A 16,861-nucleotide genomic window follows, 5' to 3' on the forward strand; every position below is an offset into this window, starting at 1 on the left:
ATGTTGCTATTACTGGTTCATGGGTATCAAACGATTCATCGTAATATTCGACCCATGAATCTTGGGGTATTTTGTTTGGTTTTTGTTTGAGTGGTCCAGAAACGCTGTCGTTACACTTCTGCTGTTGACTCTACCGACAAGGTGCAATAGAGGCGCAACGGTGCAAGAGAGTTGCTAAGCAACATTCTCCCAACAACTGTAGTCATCAAATTTTAACAGCACTGATTTGGTCACTTTATTTGATAGCGCGAAATTGGTCAAGTCATTAATAGCTTAATTAATCAGATCAGATAGGATTAGGATAACACATTTAATCACGGCACCTGGCTTCTATGTTTTTTTTTCGTTTGGTTGACATCGGCATAGTATTTCGTTTGATCTTCTACCATTTTGTCCTGTTTACAATACCTCATACATTTTCATGTTATTTGTTTCGTGCAGTAGTATATAAGTGAGTAATATTTGGTTTAACGCAGTAGTACGGAAGTGCGTTAAAATAGAGTGGATTTTACACTGGACCCCACAATGTTTAAGAAACCTCTTTATAGAGTACTCTACCATGTAATTTGTTTTCAATCATTAGTGCGGATAAAAGTCAAAGCCCGGTGCTCGTGCTCTTGTTTCGCATGACCGTCCACACTGACTTTCAGTTAGATCACGATGAGTAGACAAAATATAACACAATCCATGCAGAGCACTGGTCGCGGAGAGCAAAAAAATCATGGTGTTTTCACGCGCTCAAGAAACCTCTGCTATAACCACCCACTTTTCGAATTGAATTAAAAGTGTCCAGTACGCAGTCACTTGCATTAGATGACAATTTCTATTATCCAATGTTTAAGAATCCTCTTTTCTAAACAACCCCTGATTGAAATTATTTCAAATTTATTGGTGTCAGCACTCGAATCAATTATCTACGTATGTCAATCTGGAGTACATAAACAGAATAACGAGATGCACGTGCTTTAGCGTTGAAAATATTCTCGAACCGAAGCACAAATGATGTTTACCAGCTTGCAAGATTAGACCAATATGGCCAGTGGAGTACATGGCGCAATATCCTAAGTCAAACAAGTCTGACCAGCTGAATTCAGTGTCAGGTAAGGGCAAATTACACATGCTGTCTAATTTACACTGTACGAATCGTCAATATGCACTTTTATTTTTCGATAGCAATAGTTGTTCACACACATTTGATGTGAATTGCATGCGAACTGGTAACAATAGTATTTGCAAAATGCTTATCGATATTGGCGCCCATCGTGGGTAAATACAAAAGGGAGAGTTCCTTTCGCATCCAACTCCATTCCACCCACCCTAACCAAATGAAAAAGCCGGACCCTATTTCGTACCCTGACCCCAAGGCTGCTTTTCTCCTTTTTCAACATACGCAAATTTTACAGGCATATGCATAAATAATCTTTGAAATTGTTTTGGGGATGCTAAAGGAAACTTACGTATACAGAGACGAGATTCAATAAATGTAAACAAGAACAGAGAGGCTAATACACTGTAATTGCTAAATAAAGGTCTGAGAATTCTTGGATATTGAATGTGATCTTGCCACAGAAAGCATTTATGGAACTTTATTATTTATAGACAACAAATTAAAGCCGAACTAATTGCACAAGTTTTGGGGGAATTTCCTACCTCGGACACCTGTCTAACGAACTAGTGATCATGAACAGTGTTTACGTTTTAGAACCACGTAGAAGACGAGGAGAGTTATCTCCTTTTAATCAAAATTAGATTTGGATTTTAGTTTGGACATTTTTCATTTGGTCGCGACAAAACATTGTATGATATACAGAGTTTAACATACACTGGTACTTGTCGCACAAGAGTTTAGAATTATATTAACCATCAGTCGTATCTGTGGAGCAGTGCAAAATGATAATATACATGTCTTTGGAGAGCACAGTATTCAGAACATTACTAAATAAGTCATAAACCTTTCCAACGTATACAATAATAAATAAAACAAACTGAATTCACTGTTAAATGTGTCTGCGACGGGATTCGAACTGTCGTCCTTTAACCTTCCGGTATATGTATTAGCAATTGCGATGTGTCAGCGACAAATAGGCCACATAAAAGGTACATTCATTACTACCTAAACTACCTATTGACAAAGGATGCTATGATAGGGTTCAGAGACAGCAAAGGATGCTATGATAGGGTTCAGAGACAGCAAAGGATGCTATGATAGGGTTTAGAGACAGGTTAACACAAATGTGAAAGTCAGTACACATCCTTGATTTGCTTGCTTATAACATGGATCAATCACAAAAAAAATATGCATATCAGGCCATACTGTTGGACTTGACAAAAGCTGACAAAAACAACACTCCAACAAATGGATGGAGACCTTCTTATTACGGACATTTGCAGTTTAGTATAGAATGGATGTATGACCATAAAGGTAGCTTAAAGTTACAGAAAGCCCAAATAATGCAGCCAAACAAAAACAAAAAAAAAACAAAAAAAAAAAAAAAACAGTAAATCGTACAAACATTCAAACTGTTAAATGCGCCAAACGTTTAGGCGATCTTGTCAATAGTATTTTTCCTGGTCCAACAAATTTACAAAAATATCAAAGAAAATATGAATTTAAAAAGGAGTTCGGGGCCCCGAGTGGCCGAGTGGTCTAAAGCGCTCACCGTTACGGATCACTGCCATCTCACCTCTGTCTGCGTCGGTTCGAGTCTCAGATTCGGCTATTGTGGTTATGTGAGAAAGCTTGCCAGTAGCTTCTCGTGGGTCGGTGGTTCTTTCCGGGGGTTTTCCGGGTTCTTCCTCCACCATTAATACTGGCCGCCATGTATAGCCTATCTTGTGCTGAAAAATGGCGTTAAATCCTACAACAACGACAATAAAAAGGAGTTCAATGTTTTATGTTCGAGCAATAACTTCAAAATATATACATATGTTTGTCCACATTTTGTCTTCTGCTATACGGGTTGTAGAGAACCTCAAAATTCGTCTTAAAAAAAGAAATTTTACACATTAGAGAAAAATAAAAATCATCCATGATGATATTAAGTGTCAAGGAGTACATAATCCAGTGCAAACAGAGATATATATATAGTACGGTACGAGGAGTACAAGATCGAGAGCAGATAACGATATATAGTATAGCACAGAGAGCATACCATCGAGTGCAAACAACGATATTTTAGTATGCCAGAAGGAGTGCACCACTGATTGCAAACAACGATATAGTACTTTACGAGGAGTGCACGATCGAATGCAAACAACGATATATAGTACGGTACGAGGAGTTCACGATCGAGTGCAAACAACGATATATATCATAGCACAAGGGGTATACTATGTATCGTGTACTCCTCGTGCCATACTAGTCATGGTATGAAGAGTTCACGATCGAGTGCAATCAGCGATATAGCACATGGAGTACACAATCGAGTACAAACAACAATATATATAGTACGGTACGAGGAGTACACAATCGAGAGCAAACAACGATATATAGTATAGCACAGAGAGAATACCATCGAGTGCAAACAACGATATTTTAGTATGGCAGAAGGAGTGCACCATCGAGTGCAAACAACGATATTTTAGCATGGCAGAAGGAGTGCACCATCGAGTGCAAACAACGATATATAGTATAGCACTATCGATGATACATAGCCAAGCAAAATTTCTAACAGTATTGTAAGATATCTTTTTGCTTACGAAGTTCGAATGGCATTAGTTTGTGGCATGTTATTAAACAAGAACCTCATGTTTCAGCTCTTAAGAAATTGTATTTCAGCAGATCAGTGTGTGTGTGTGTGTGTGTGTGTGTATGCGTGCGTGCATGGGAGGTGATTTGGATTTTAACTCAGCTTTAACAATTGTTAAGTCATTTCGCTTCGATGTCTGCAGAATGGCAGTTTATGGTTATGTTTAGCAGTGGGACATCATGCCGCAGACATGTAGCATCATGTCCCACCCAGTCACATTATCCTGACACCAGGCCGACCAGTCCTAACACTGACCTCTTAATGCCGAACGCCATGCGAGGCAGCTGCTAGTACCATTTTTATAAGTCTTTGGTATGACTCGGCCGGGGTTCGAACCCGCGACCACCCGGATCCTAGGCAGACGCTCTAACTATTTAGGCCACCGGAGCGGTCCCTGTAGATAAGTAAAATAATCAATCCTGATTTTACGAACGCACATTTGTAAAAGGTTGCTGTGATATATCTTTGTGATAACATCATTGTAATATTGTGTAATTTGTGTTCTGTTTTGTATTTAGTCTTCGTCTATGCAGGAGATGTTAACCTTGTAGACGTTTACTAATTAAATGTATATTTGTACATTTGTGTTTGAATTGCAAAGTTGAAATTTAAACTAGTAGCTAATTAGGGTAGCCTTGATAAAAATGTTTGTTATTAGTATTATCATCATGATAATTATTATTATCATTCTTATTATTATTATTATTATTATTATTATTATAAATTTTTCTTCGCACGTAGTAGTCATATATTCAAATCATAGTGGCAGCTGAAGATACGGGTTCAGGAGCCTCAACATCACGTGTTTAAGGAGTCACTTCAAAGATAAATGTTAATGTTGTAGACAGTCATTTCTTGATGAAGTTTAAGAAACTAAGAACGAAAGGAGGAAAAGAGGATAGGGACCTCACCTACGCCAATTAAGAGTTTAACGTTGTTTTTTTTCTGAGTTGATCGTGGTATAAACTGTCAGTTGCCAACTCGCATGGCAAATAACGCCCGATGGGCGTTATGTAAGCTGTGTGAGTCGGCAACTGAGAGTTTATACCACGATAAACAAAAAAAAAAAAAAAAAAAAAAAACAACGTTAAACTCTTATAATTGAAATTTCAATCATTCATTATGATATTTTGTTTAAAAAAACATAAATCTTAATTGAGCGTAGTAATACATGTTTAGGGTTTTCTATTACGTAGCATTTATAACACTTGGGATTGTCCTGCTTAATCGTAAAGTCATCATAATACCAGTCCTTCAACCAATGGAAGCCAAATTTATTCAATTATTTTTTACAAAAATTGTTAGAATGTTCTTTTCCTTTAATGCTTATTTCGTGTCTGCCTTCACTGGCAGTGTTTCTCTTATGCTGTACACTTGACTCTATAGAATTGGGTATTCTCAGAAAAGTAGTTCTCCTTACAGTTCATACAGAAATAAACGCAATTCATTTTGATCACGTGGTAACATTCTGACCAATGGAAATGTTACTTTCCTTTACCAGCTACTGGCGTTGCAATTATTGAGACATCACTGAAGAAACCTCAATTCAAAATGCAAGGAAAAAAGAAAGCTGAACCCGTCTTAGGCCATATTATGACATAAAACTGGCTTGACGTCACATAATTTATATAAAGGTGCAGAACAAAATCTGAATTTCATATTTGTTGGCAATTCTAGAACAAGTGTAATAAGCCTGTTCAACTGTACGGGGAAAAAATCCCCACACAAAAGGAAAGTAGAAACGTCAAGATCAAAATTAGGGTAGGTTTTAATAGGAAGTCCTATTACCAGTGGCGTAGCAAGTCCCCCCACCCCCGTCCCACCCAAAAGATACATATAAGGACATGGGTCACACTGTATGGTTCCGTTTATAGATATGGTGGAATAGAAATCGAGAGACATGGAAAATAAAAAGAGCATTTCATATCCACTTTAAGTATGAAAGAAATAGGTAGAAACGTACCTAAACGTGTTTTTCTTCATTCTTTTAAAGAGAAAACCTTTAGACCTCTGGCCCATAACACAAAATGCAATAAAACAGTATAATACAGTTGGCCATAAACAGTATAGTAAAATACATTTGTTTCCAAAGACCAGTCTGTAAAATAATTGAAGAAAAAATATCCCAGTTATCTCAGATATCTAAATTTTAATTCGTGTGTGCCTGTGTCGAGGATAGATTTATACAATGACGGAATGAATGAAGTTTAGAGATCTTCAACAGGGATGACATTGGTGAACTCTGCAAAGTAGTGTCCCACCAAGGCACACAAACTGGCAAGCAAATACGCATGAGGACTATAAGTGTGTAATGAGGATAATAAGTGTGCACTGAGGACAACAGATGTGCAATGAGGACAATAAGTATGTAATGAGGACAATAGGTATGCAATGAGGACAATAGGTATGCAATGAGGACAATAGGTGTGGAATGAGGACCATAAGTGTGTAATGAGGATAATAAGCCTGCAATGAGGACAATAAGTGTGCATTGAGGATAATAAGTGTGCAATGAGGACAATAAGTGTGCATTGAGGATAATAAGTGTGTAATGAGGATAATAAGTGTGCAATGAGGACAATAAGTGTGCATTGAGGATAATAAGTGTGCAATGAGGACAATAAGTGTGCATTGAGGATAATAAGTGTGTAATGAGGATAATAAGTGTGCAATGAGGACAATAAGTGTGCATTCAGGATAATAAGTGTGTAATGAGGATAATAAGCGTACAATGAGGACAACAGGTGTGCAATGAGGACAATAAGCGTGCACTGAGGACAATAGGTGTGCATTGAGGATAATAAGTGCGTAATGAGGATAATAAGTGTGCAATGAGGACAATAAGTGTGCAATGAGGATAATAGGTGTGCAGTGAGGATAATAAGTGTGCAATGAGGACAATAGGTGTGCAATGAGGATAATAAGCGTGCAATGAGGACAATAGGTGTGCAATGAGTATAATAAGTGTGCAATGAGGATAATAAGCGTGCAATGAGGACAATAAGTGTGCAATGAGGATAATAAGCGTGTAATGAGGACAATAGGTGTGCAATGAGGACAATAACTGTGTAGTGAGGACAATAGGTGTGTAATGATGATAACACTGGTCAACAGTGAAATCATTACTGACTTGAAAAGGCCCTAATCTGTAGTATTTTGGTGTGCCGAACACGAATATAACCGTGAAAAATTTGTATTGGCTCTCGTTTTGAAGATATTCATATACCTCATTTTCTATGTTTCACTGTGTAAATTTCTCCAGTAGGACTGCAGCAACATCCGGAATAATGATGTAACATTGCATAATACCATCATGCTCACATCATCCACAGTTGATTGCATCATTTTCTGATGCAATGCAATACTAATGCCATGCGGCTGCTGAAGTAAGTTGACGTCAGCAGTGTACTATACATGTGTAGGCCTATTATACTAATGCCAGGCGGCTGCTGAAGCTGACGTAAGCAGTGTACTATATAAAGCCCAATCAGATAGGTTCAGCATTTAAAATATTTTAGACGTTGTGCGAGACAGTTCAAGCTACTGTTACATAAAACTTATTATTTTATCCATTTACGTACAATAAAGAACAGTAATGCCTCGAAAGTGTGTTAATACCGCGGACAATTTTTGCTATATTTGTGGGGAAGTGACATTTGCCAACCAGAAGAAAAGTATCAATTCTCAAGTGAAGAAGGCATATCATCTTTACTTCGGATGCAAGGTTGGTGACCAAGACAAGCCTTGGGCTCCGCATATATGCTGTGCTACATGTACAACACAGCTTTCACAGTGGTTGAATTGCAAAAGGTCATCAATGCCGTTTGCAGTCCCAATGGTGTGGAGAGAGCCAAGCAACCACCTAAATGACTGTTACTTCTGCTTGGTTCCTCCTCTTTCCGGCGGAATAACGAAGCGAAAGAAGTCGAGAATAGTCTACCCAAACATTCCGTCTGCATTGAGACCAGTTCCACATGCTGAGGGACTTCCTATTCCAGAACCTCCAGCAGAATATTCTCTTGATTCATCTGACGAAGACAAAGGTGAGTCGACCTGTTCTTCTCCTGGTCCATCAGCATGCAGTGATCCAGATTTTCACTGTGGTGCATCATCAACCCCACACAGAATAACACAGGAAGAACTAAATGACCTGATTCGTGATTTGGACTTATCAAAGAACAAGGCAGAATTGCTAGGATCAAGACTCCAACAATGGAATCTTCTAGAAGATGTCACAATTACTGCATATCGAAAGCGCCACCAGCAATTGGAGCCTTTCTTCAGAAAGGAAAGTAATCTGATATTCTGTTCCGATATTGAGGGCCTCATGAATGCTTTAAAAATCACTCATGACCCACAAGAATGGAGACTATTTGTGGACTCTTCGAAACTGAGTCTCAAGGCTGTGCTTTTGCACAATGGAAACATTCTTCCATCTATTCCAGTAGCGTATGCTGTCCACATGAAAGAGACATACGATAACTTAAGGCAGCTACTGAATTCCATTGAGTATAACAAGTACAGCTGGCACCTCTGTGGTGATTTGAAGGTAGTTGCCCTTTTAATGGGACTGCAGCAAGGATATACAAAATACATGTGTTTCTTATGCGAGTGGGATAGCCGAGCAAGGGAAATGCACTACATGAGGAAGGAATGGACTCACAGGCAGAATGTAGCCATTGGAGAGAAGAATATCCAACACCCAGCTCTGGTTGAGGCTCAGAAAATCTTGCTACCACCCCTTCACATCAAACTAGGTTTGATGAAGAACTTCGTGAAAGCCATTGACCGGACTTTGCCAGCATTCCGATACCTGCATGAAAAATTCCCTCGACTCAGCGAAGCAAAGATTAAAGAGGGAGTTTTTGTGGGTCCTCAGATTCGAGAGCTTTTCAAAGATGACCGGTTCAACAACTTGCTGGAAGGTGACGCGAAACAAGCATGGAATGCTTTTCGCCTAGTTTCTACAAACTTCCTCGGAAATGTTAGGGCAGAAAACTATAAGGAACTAGTAGAAGACATGTTGATGAAGTATAAGAAACTTGGCTGCAATATGTCTCTAAAGATTCACTTCCTTCATTCCCATTTGGATTTCTTTCCTAGCAACTGTGGTATTGTTAGTGATGAACACGGCGAACGTTTTCATCAAGATATCGCAACAATGGAACAAAGATACCAGGGAAAATGGTCCACTACAATGCTGGCTGACTACAGCTGGACACTCTCAGAGATGCTCCCGAACAGCTGTACAAGAGACAGGCGAAGAAATCTAAGATGTAGTCAATGACTTGATTTTTTATAGGTAGGCTATTACAGTTGACCTTTTACTATTGGAATGCATTTCGTTATGTAAACATTAATTTCTTGCAGATTACAAAAAAACTAGAGCCAATTTTGCAATTTGACTGTCATATTCGTGTTCAGCACATAAAAATTGATAAGAATTGACTAATTTTATTTCAGTAACATGACTTTTGTAAAAATTTGTTGTCCAGTGTAATAGGTGTGCAATGAGGATAATAAGCGTGCAGTGAGGACAATAGGTGTGCATTGAGGATAATAAGTGTGTAATGAGGACAATAAGTGTGCATTGAGGATAATAAGTGTGTAATGAGGACAATAAGTGTGTAATGAGGACAATAAGTGTGCAATGAGGATAATAAGTGTGCAATGAGGACAATAAGTGTGCATTGAGGATAATAGGTGTGCAATGAGGATAATAAGCGTGCAATGAGGACAATAAGTGTGCAATGAGGACAATAAGTCTGCAGTGAGGACAATAGGTGTGCAGTGAGGATAATAAGCGTGCAATGAGGATAATAAGTGTGCAGTGAGGATAATAGGTGTGCAGTGTGGATAATAAGTGTGCAGTGAGGATAATAAGTGTGCAGTGAGGATAATAAGTGTGCAATGAGGACAATAAGTGTGTAATGAGGATAATAAGCGTGCAATGAGGACAATAAGTGTGTAATGAGGACAATAAGTGTGCAATGAGGATAATAAGTGCAATGAGGACAATAAGTGTGCAATGAGGATAATAAGTGTGCAATGAGGATAATAAGCGTGCAGTGGGGACAATAGGTGTGCAATGAGGACAATAACTGTGCAGTGAAGGACAATATTTTCAATATTTCGGTACTGAATGCTGATTTGTATTCCCTCGCTTCCAGATAATGGAGAATAATGTGATGCAGTGTGTCCGTCCACATGCATGTGTGCAACGCCTCTGAACTCCTCTCACAGTTCTACACTTTAGCTATCCCACATGTCTGAGCGTAAATTAAAGAAAAAAAATTGTCAAGAGAGAATAGCGAACATATTTCTTCTAATATGTGCAAAACTAATCATTTTCGCACCTCAATAAAATATATTCATTAGTAAGTCAGTACAAGTAAATATCCGTAATACATCCTCCATACATTACTCCACTCTACAACCCACCTGCTCAGCCAAACAGGTTGAATCTGCTAATATTTTTCCGGGCTTGGAAACAAACCCAGAGATATGGCGGGGCCCCGAGTGGCCGAATGGTCTAAAGCGCTCATCGTTACGGATCACTGCCATCTCACCTCTGTCTGCGTGGGTTCGAGTCCAAGGCTCGGCTAGCGTGGGTAAGTGGGAAAGCCTGCCAGTAGCTTCCCGTGGGTCGGTGGTTCTTCCCTGGGTTTTCCAGGGCTCTTCCTCCACCAGTTATACTGGCCGCCATGTATAGCCTATCTTGTGCTGAAAAATGGCGTTAAACCCTAGAACAACAACAACAACAACAAGAAGAGAGATATGGCAAATTGACTTGGTCTGGCTTTCAAAAAAATATGACCGCGTGAATTCTGAGTAAGCATTTATTTTACCACATTCATCTAAAAATATAAAACCGAACCATCCAAACTTTTGTGAAGACATTAAACCAGGATGATAAATCGACTATAGTTTTAACGGCTATATCTTGTCTTCGACTATCTTAGAATCAACATAGAATACTGTCACGTACGTTAAGAAAGGTAATCAATCTTCATTCCATAAACTTCTGTATTTCAGACATCCTGGCGAGGACTAACACACTGGCGCCATTTATATGGAGACGTGCACACGTGACACGGCTGGATATTGATTTGATACTCCATCTTATTTTGGCGACGTTCGAGAGAATCATCGGGCAAGATCTGCCTAGTATGTAAGATTTTTCCCCCCACTCATGCCTCAGGAAAAGGTTAGGGACAATCAAACAAATGTTATCTTGTTTTGTGTACCTATGTGTGCCTTCTATATCTTTGATCTCTGCCTAGGTAGGTGTTCAAGCAGGCAGTAGCAACGGTGACAGCCCAAAGGCAATATTATCGGTAAGCATTAGCAACGACAACACTTGGGGAAAAGGGGGCCACTAAAGGGTTGATCATTCATTTATCGGCTCTTATCACATAACGACAATAATGCTGGGGGTGGTAATATTTACACTCAAAGTCTGATAGATTTTGTCTTTTCACATTTTGTCTTTTCACATTATTGTCCATAATTACTTCTCCGGTTACCTATGTGGTTAGAGCGTCTGCTTTAAATGCAAAAGTTCGCTGGGTCAAACCCCGACCGAGTCATACCAAAGACAAGAAAAATGGTACTAACATCTGCCTTGCATGTTGCTCAGCATTAAGAGGCTAGTGTTAGAACTGTTCGGCCTGGTGTCAGGATCATGTGACCAGGTGGGAAATAATGCTACATGTCTGCGGCACGATGCCCCAGTGCTAGACATCACTATAAATCGCACACTGGAGACGTCGTAGCGACATGACTGAAATGTTTATAAAGCTACATTAAAAATGCAAATCACTCACACATTATTGTCAGTAATAATGAACTATGGGTTTAGCTAAAAGATATTCTCTTTCGAGGCATTAATTCAGGATACGTGGTCTATTTCCATGCTTACCTCAAGATAACACAGGACTCGAATTATATCTGAACACAACAGTAAACAAATCCACAGAAGGATTTTAAAGGTGGAACGAAATACTTTTGTTGAACACAACCTTAACTAAAACCTTAATTAGTTTGTGGGAAATGTTGGATATATATGTATTGTTCGATCGTTATAATTCATGGCATCATTGCAAAGCATTTATTACAGTGCAAGCAGCAGGGAAGTTTAACAGACCAGTGCGTCCAGCCAAAATAAACCTTCCTACGCGAACTTTCTCCGTAGAAGCCTCAGAATTCAAAAATAAAGCCTTCTACGGAAGCTAATTTTCATGCATTTCAGACCGGATGCATCGGTTGGTCGCGCCGTGTGTGTTAGTAAATATAGCGTTCGAGACAGGAAAAATAAAATTCAGGGAATAATTTTTGTTTTTTGTTGCATGGTGGGGCTGCTTTGGTCCATTTTACGTCACATTAAAATGATATACTTGAAAATAATATGAGTTCGAAAACTAGTACAGTTGGAGAGCCTCATTCTGCTAGATTAGCGCGAGAACAATTAGCGGCACTAAAGAAACTTATTCCAGTAAAAAAAATTATTCAAGAAAAATGTTCGTGATTACGAAGATACGCAATATGGAATTACCGAGATATCGTCAAAATGGTTAAAGCCAGTTACCGAAACAACCGAGCGAATCGCATACGGTGACGAAAAAGGTCCGGATATCAGGAAACGCGGAATTGTTCCCATGTTGAAAGGTATCGAGGAACACTCATGAGTATTACCGGAACGACTAGCAATACTAGCACAACAACACGGGCAACAACCAGGAGGAGGAACCCCTGCAATTGGTTTTAAAATAAGTAAAGGAAAACCTGGAGGAAGAAAACCTGGAGTAGGAAAACCTGGACCAGGAAAGATGCCTCTTTTCGAGAATACATCCAGAAATTTTACCGAGGAGGGCTGGGATATGATATCACAGCCGCTCTCGATTTATAAAATAGATGATTTTGGTAGGAAGGCGGAAGATTATTTTAATGAAAAAGAAAGATATCTATAAGAAGAAGGGCTAGGCAAAATGAGAACCCGCGATGATTGGTATAAAATGTTATATAGAGCCTATTCGGAAAAACCACAGACAAGAGAAGACGATCCTCGTTTTAGGAGATTTTTGGTGGCCGCGAAGGAAAGAAGAAATTATAATAAGCAACAAGCGGAAGAAGAAAGGCGACAAAAGAAAGAAGAAATTCAACAAACGAGAGAAAAAAGACGACAGGAGAAAGAAGAAAAGCCTAAAACTTCACGAAGAAGGAAAACAGAACCAAAAGAAAAAGTTCAACCACAAGAAGAAGATATTCAACCACAAGAAGAAGATATTCAACCACAGGAATTAGGGGCCAGACCAAAAGTAAGAAGTCAACCTCAGGAACCAATAGTTCAACCAAGCGACTACAAAAAACCTGCGGACAAGGAAGATCGAGTATTAACTGATGAGGAAATTGCATCTCATTTAAGAGGAAAAGTTGATTATAGTAAACCTGCTGATATTTATTTGAGAGAAGACCATATCGATGGGCTCAAAGATGATGCTGAACGATTAGATGCCGCTGCGAATTATAGTTCGGAGAATAAAAGATACTACTTGAAAAAAGAGTATATTGATTCGTTTGGACCAGGAACATGGCCGCAGTTAATTTATTTTGGTAGCTTAAGAAAGCAGATGAATTTATTCGATATCGGATATTCAAATTTTAAAAAGGAGCTCGATGAATATCAAGAAATACTTGGAAAAAGATCATCATTGTCATCACCACAATATCCTGGAAAAACCGCGACACCAGGGGGAGATCCTAGCCCAGGTACGCCACCACCACAAGATACTAAAATAGGAAGCGGATATACCATTTGCCCTGACAGCGTCGTCAACGACGTATCTCGCCTCGAAATATTAATCGGAGGAAACGAGCCGGAAATAATTCTCATGAAATAATCAACGAGGCCTCAGATATTTGTCGGCGATTATTTCGCGGTGGCGTCATTGATTCTCACATTTACAAAGAGCTCGTTGACGAACTCATCGATTAAAACAACACAATTGAAATAACATGATTGTTCACAAACATCAACGCAGACCTAGACAGGTCCGTATAGTTAACTCTCGATTGCCCGTGTACAAATATATTCACGGCAACGGATTAGGTGATATCGTTAAAAGTTTTGTTACAAGGATAGTCCCTAAAATCGGACCTGTAGCTAAGCAAATCGCATCAAAAGCAATAGGAAAGATCGGCGAGACTGTTATTTCTGGCGTTGGTAATTTGGCCAGTAAAGGCTTCGATGTTCTCAAAGATAAAATATCGAATTTAATGCGCAAAAAAAAGCAGCCTATCAAATTACCTAGCACCAGCGAAATGCCCGCTGATGTCAGTAAAGTTATAAACGACGCAGCAAATAAAAAAATAAATGATCTAGTACAGGAAGTTGCAAATACAAGTTTTATTTCGGGTAGTGGTCTTCGTTTTAGACGATAATTCTTAATAATAAATGTTCGCACAAGTGTCAAACGAAGTGTTCGACATGGACGAGCCTGTAGGTAGAGACACATCCGTGCGTGATTTTCAGTATTTCTCGTACGTTGCAGTTGAACCAAATACACATAATCGCTTGGAAATTCAAGTTCACGATACAACAAGATATTTTCTTCCATCTGAGGCATATATCGAAGTTATCGGGGAAGTTGTTAAAACAGATAATACCGATTATGCAGCAGATTTTAGGGTCGGATTTGTTAACAACGGCATTATGGCATTATTCAAAAACGCCACTTACATGATCGACGGAAGAGAGATTGAGTCAATTACTAATGATGTTGACTTAGCAACAACTATAATAGGCCTAGCTAGATACTCGGATGATTTTACCAGATCAGCTGGCCCTAGCATGATGTTCGCCAAGGATAATTCTGATCGTCCCGAAAGTAGGCCGTTCCTTGTCAGACAACCCAACGATCGCGCCGCTCCTGCCGCTCCCGTTGCAGGTATCGAAGATATGATCATTAAATCTTATCCTGATTATAATCTCGGATTTGCCACGCGAAAACTCGCGCTAGTAGGAGGTAGCAGAAGATTCTCTTGTGCTATTCCGTTATCCCATATCTTCGGATTTTGTAGGCATTTCAGGAAAATTATCTACGGAGCAAAACACACCGTTACGTTTGTCAGAAAGGAAAATAGCAACGATGCTATCTGGCGAGAAGGTGCTGTCGATTACGCTACTGGCGTGATAGGTCCCAATGACGTCGCGCAAAATAACGGCATAGTAAAATTACTTAAATTTACTTTGTGGATGCCAGCGATAACTCCATCAATAATCGAGGAAGAAAAATTATTATCATTCATGAACCAAGGCGGTAAATCTGTTATGTCTTGGCTGACAACAACAACAGATTCCACAACTATCAATATTAATGGCGATTTTACCTGGCGTATTGCATCGCAGCAGGGTACCTCTGCGCCTAGGCATATCTTTATCGCTTTTTTGAGTACCGAAAGATATAATCAATTATACAGTCACATGATATTTGATCACATTGGAGCAACAAATGTGTCTCTGAGAGTAAATGGCCAACAAGAACCATCCTAGGAAATATCGATTGATTTTGAAAATTATTCTACGGCCCGCGCGTATCATCGCTTGCTAAGTTTCATGGGTCGTGATCAAAATATCGATACCGGATTGCAAATATCGCAGCTAGATTTTAATAAACTTTATCCTATCTATTACTTTTCCCTGGAGCATCTCGATCTGGTAAAGCAATCTGTCGTTGATATCCATTTCAAAGCCAGAATTAACACAGGTGGACGTAATCACAAAGCGATCGCGGTTATTCTCAGCGATAGAACAATGATCTTGAAAGGAATTAGTGGCAGAATGAGAATCATCGACGCTCCTGTTGAGAAAATGTAACTTTAAAATCGAAGATTTCTAAATTTAGATTGAATGATTATTAATATGCCATACGAACACGTCAGCGTAACTCTGACCCCGGGTCAGATGAAAAAACTCCAAACAGCAACAGCAAAGCGATGCGGTGTGAAATTAACCCTGAAAAACGATCAAATTCAGGGCGGTCCTAACAAACTGTCGCTAACTAAAAATCAACGTGAACGTTTCACCAAAGCCAAATCAGCGAATTCCGGCGTTCATGTGAATCTTAGTATAGGTGCCATCAGAGACATGGTCAAAACGGGCGGAATTTTCCCTTTCCTAGCCGCTATTCCTGGATTATTATCCGGGGCTCTTCCGGCAATTGCAAAAGCGATAGGATTAGGTGCGGCCGGAGCTGTAGGCGACAAACTAGTACACAAAGTAATGGGAGGGCGATATGGTAAAAAAAAGGGAAGCGGCCTTTATCTAAGACGCCCCCCATACGGATCCGGCCTAAGATTAGCACGGCCTATTCAAATTTAGATTTATTCAACGAAGCAAAGAAAAAAAAAAAAATTTTTCAGAGACGTAATTATGCGGGATCAACTACCAGAAAAACCAAATTCTACCGAGACAGGAATAATAAATCTCGATTCAAATACCGGCCCTGGCACACACTGGGTCGCCTACGCGATTAATCCTCGTGAAGTTGTTTATTTTGACTCGTATGGACTAGCTCCACCAAAAGAATTCGTCAATTACGTGTCAAAGTTAAATATTCCGATTTGGTATTCGACACTTCCGACGCAGACGTTAATGGATCCACCTATATGCGGCCCAGAATCAATTGATGTCCTCGACGCAATTTCAAAATCATCCGACCCGTATCATAGGATCGTATTTAAATACGCCGTAGATAAATATCATGGTTGATATTTACGGAAGATTCCTCTACAGGAAGAAGGAGGTAGACGACGTTGATACATCAAAATTCGCCACCAGAGATGATATTAATAATCTTCTGTCGCTGTCAGAAGTAGATCCTGGCGAAGTTGCTATTTTTCAGAGCCGCGAAGGGAGATTACAAACAAGCAACGTCAAAATAACTGATATAATCAAGCGAGACGAATATAACGATCGCATTAATCAATTTACTAGCCTGTCAGATTCGGTATCAAAATCCATCGCTGATATCGCCGATATTATAGCGAAGTTACCCCTGAAGGCTAATATCGCGGATGTGGAAAAAAAGGACAACGAGTTATCAGCAACGTTG

At 39.4% G+C, this 16,861-nt stretch overlaps 1 protein-coding gene across 1 annotated transcript in view; it reads left to right on the top strand.

Annotated features, from left to right (window-relative positions):
• The first annotated feature begins 751 nt into the window (after positions 1-751).
• LOC149798788 (uncharacterized) overlaps positions 752-16,861 on the top strand; it is a 46,484-nt gene continuing 30,374 nt past the window's right edge. Inside the window, exons 1-2 of the mRNA XM_089957662.1 lie at positions 752-1,100; positions 10,785-10,916. Of these exons, the coding sequence (XP_089813788.1) occupies positions 1,049-1,100; positions 10,785-10,916 (184 nt within the window). The 5' untranslated portion in view covers positions 752-1,048. The remainder of the gene's footprint in view (positions 1,101-10,784; positions 10,917-16,861) is intronic.

This window comes from Sinohyriopsis cumingii, chromosome 5 (genome assembly GCF_028554795.1).
Source record: "Sinohyriopsis cumingii isolate HCF-2022 chromosome 5, ASM2855479v2, whole genome shotgun sequence".
NCBI classification, from domain to species: domain Eukaryota; kingdom Metazoa; phylum Mollusca; class Bivalvia; order Unionida; family Unionidae; genus Sinohyriopsis; species Sinohyriopsis cumingii.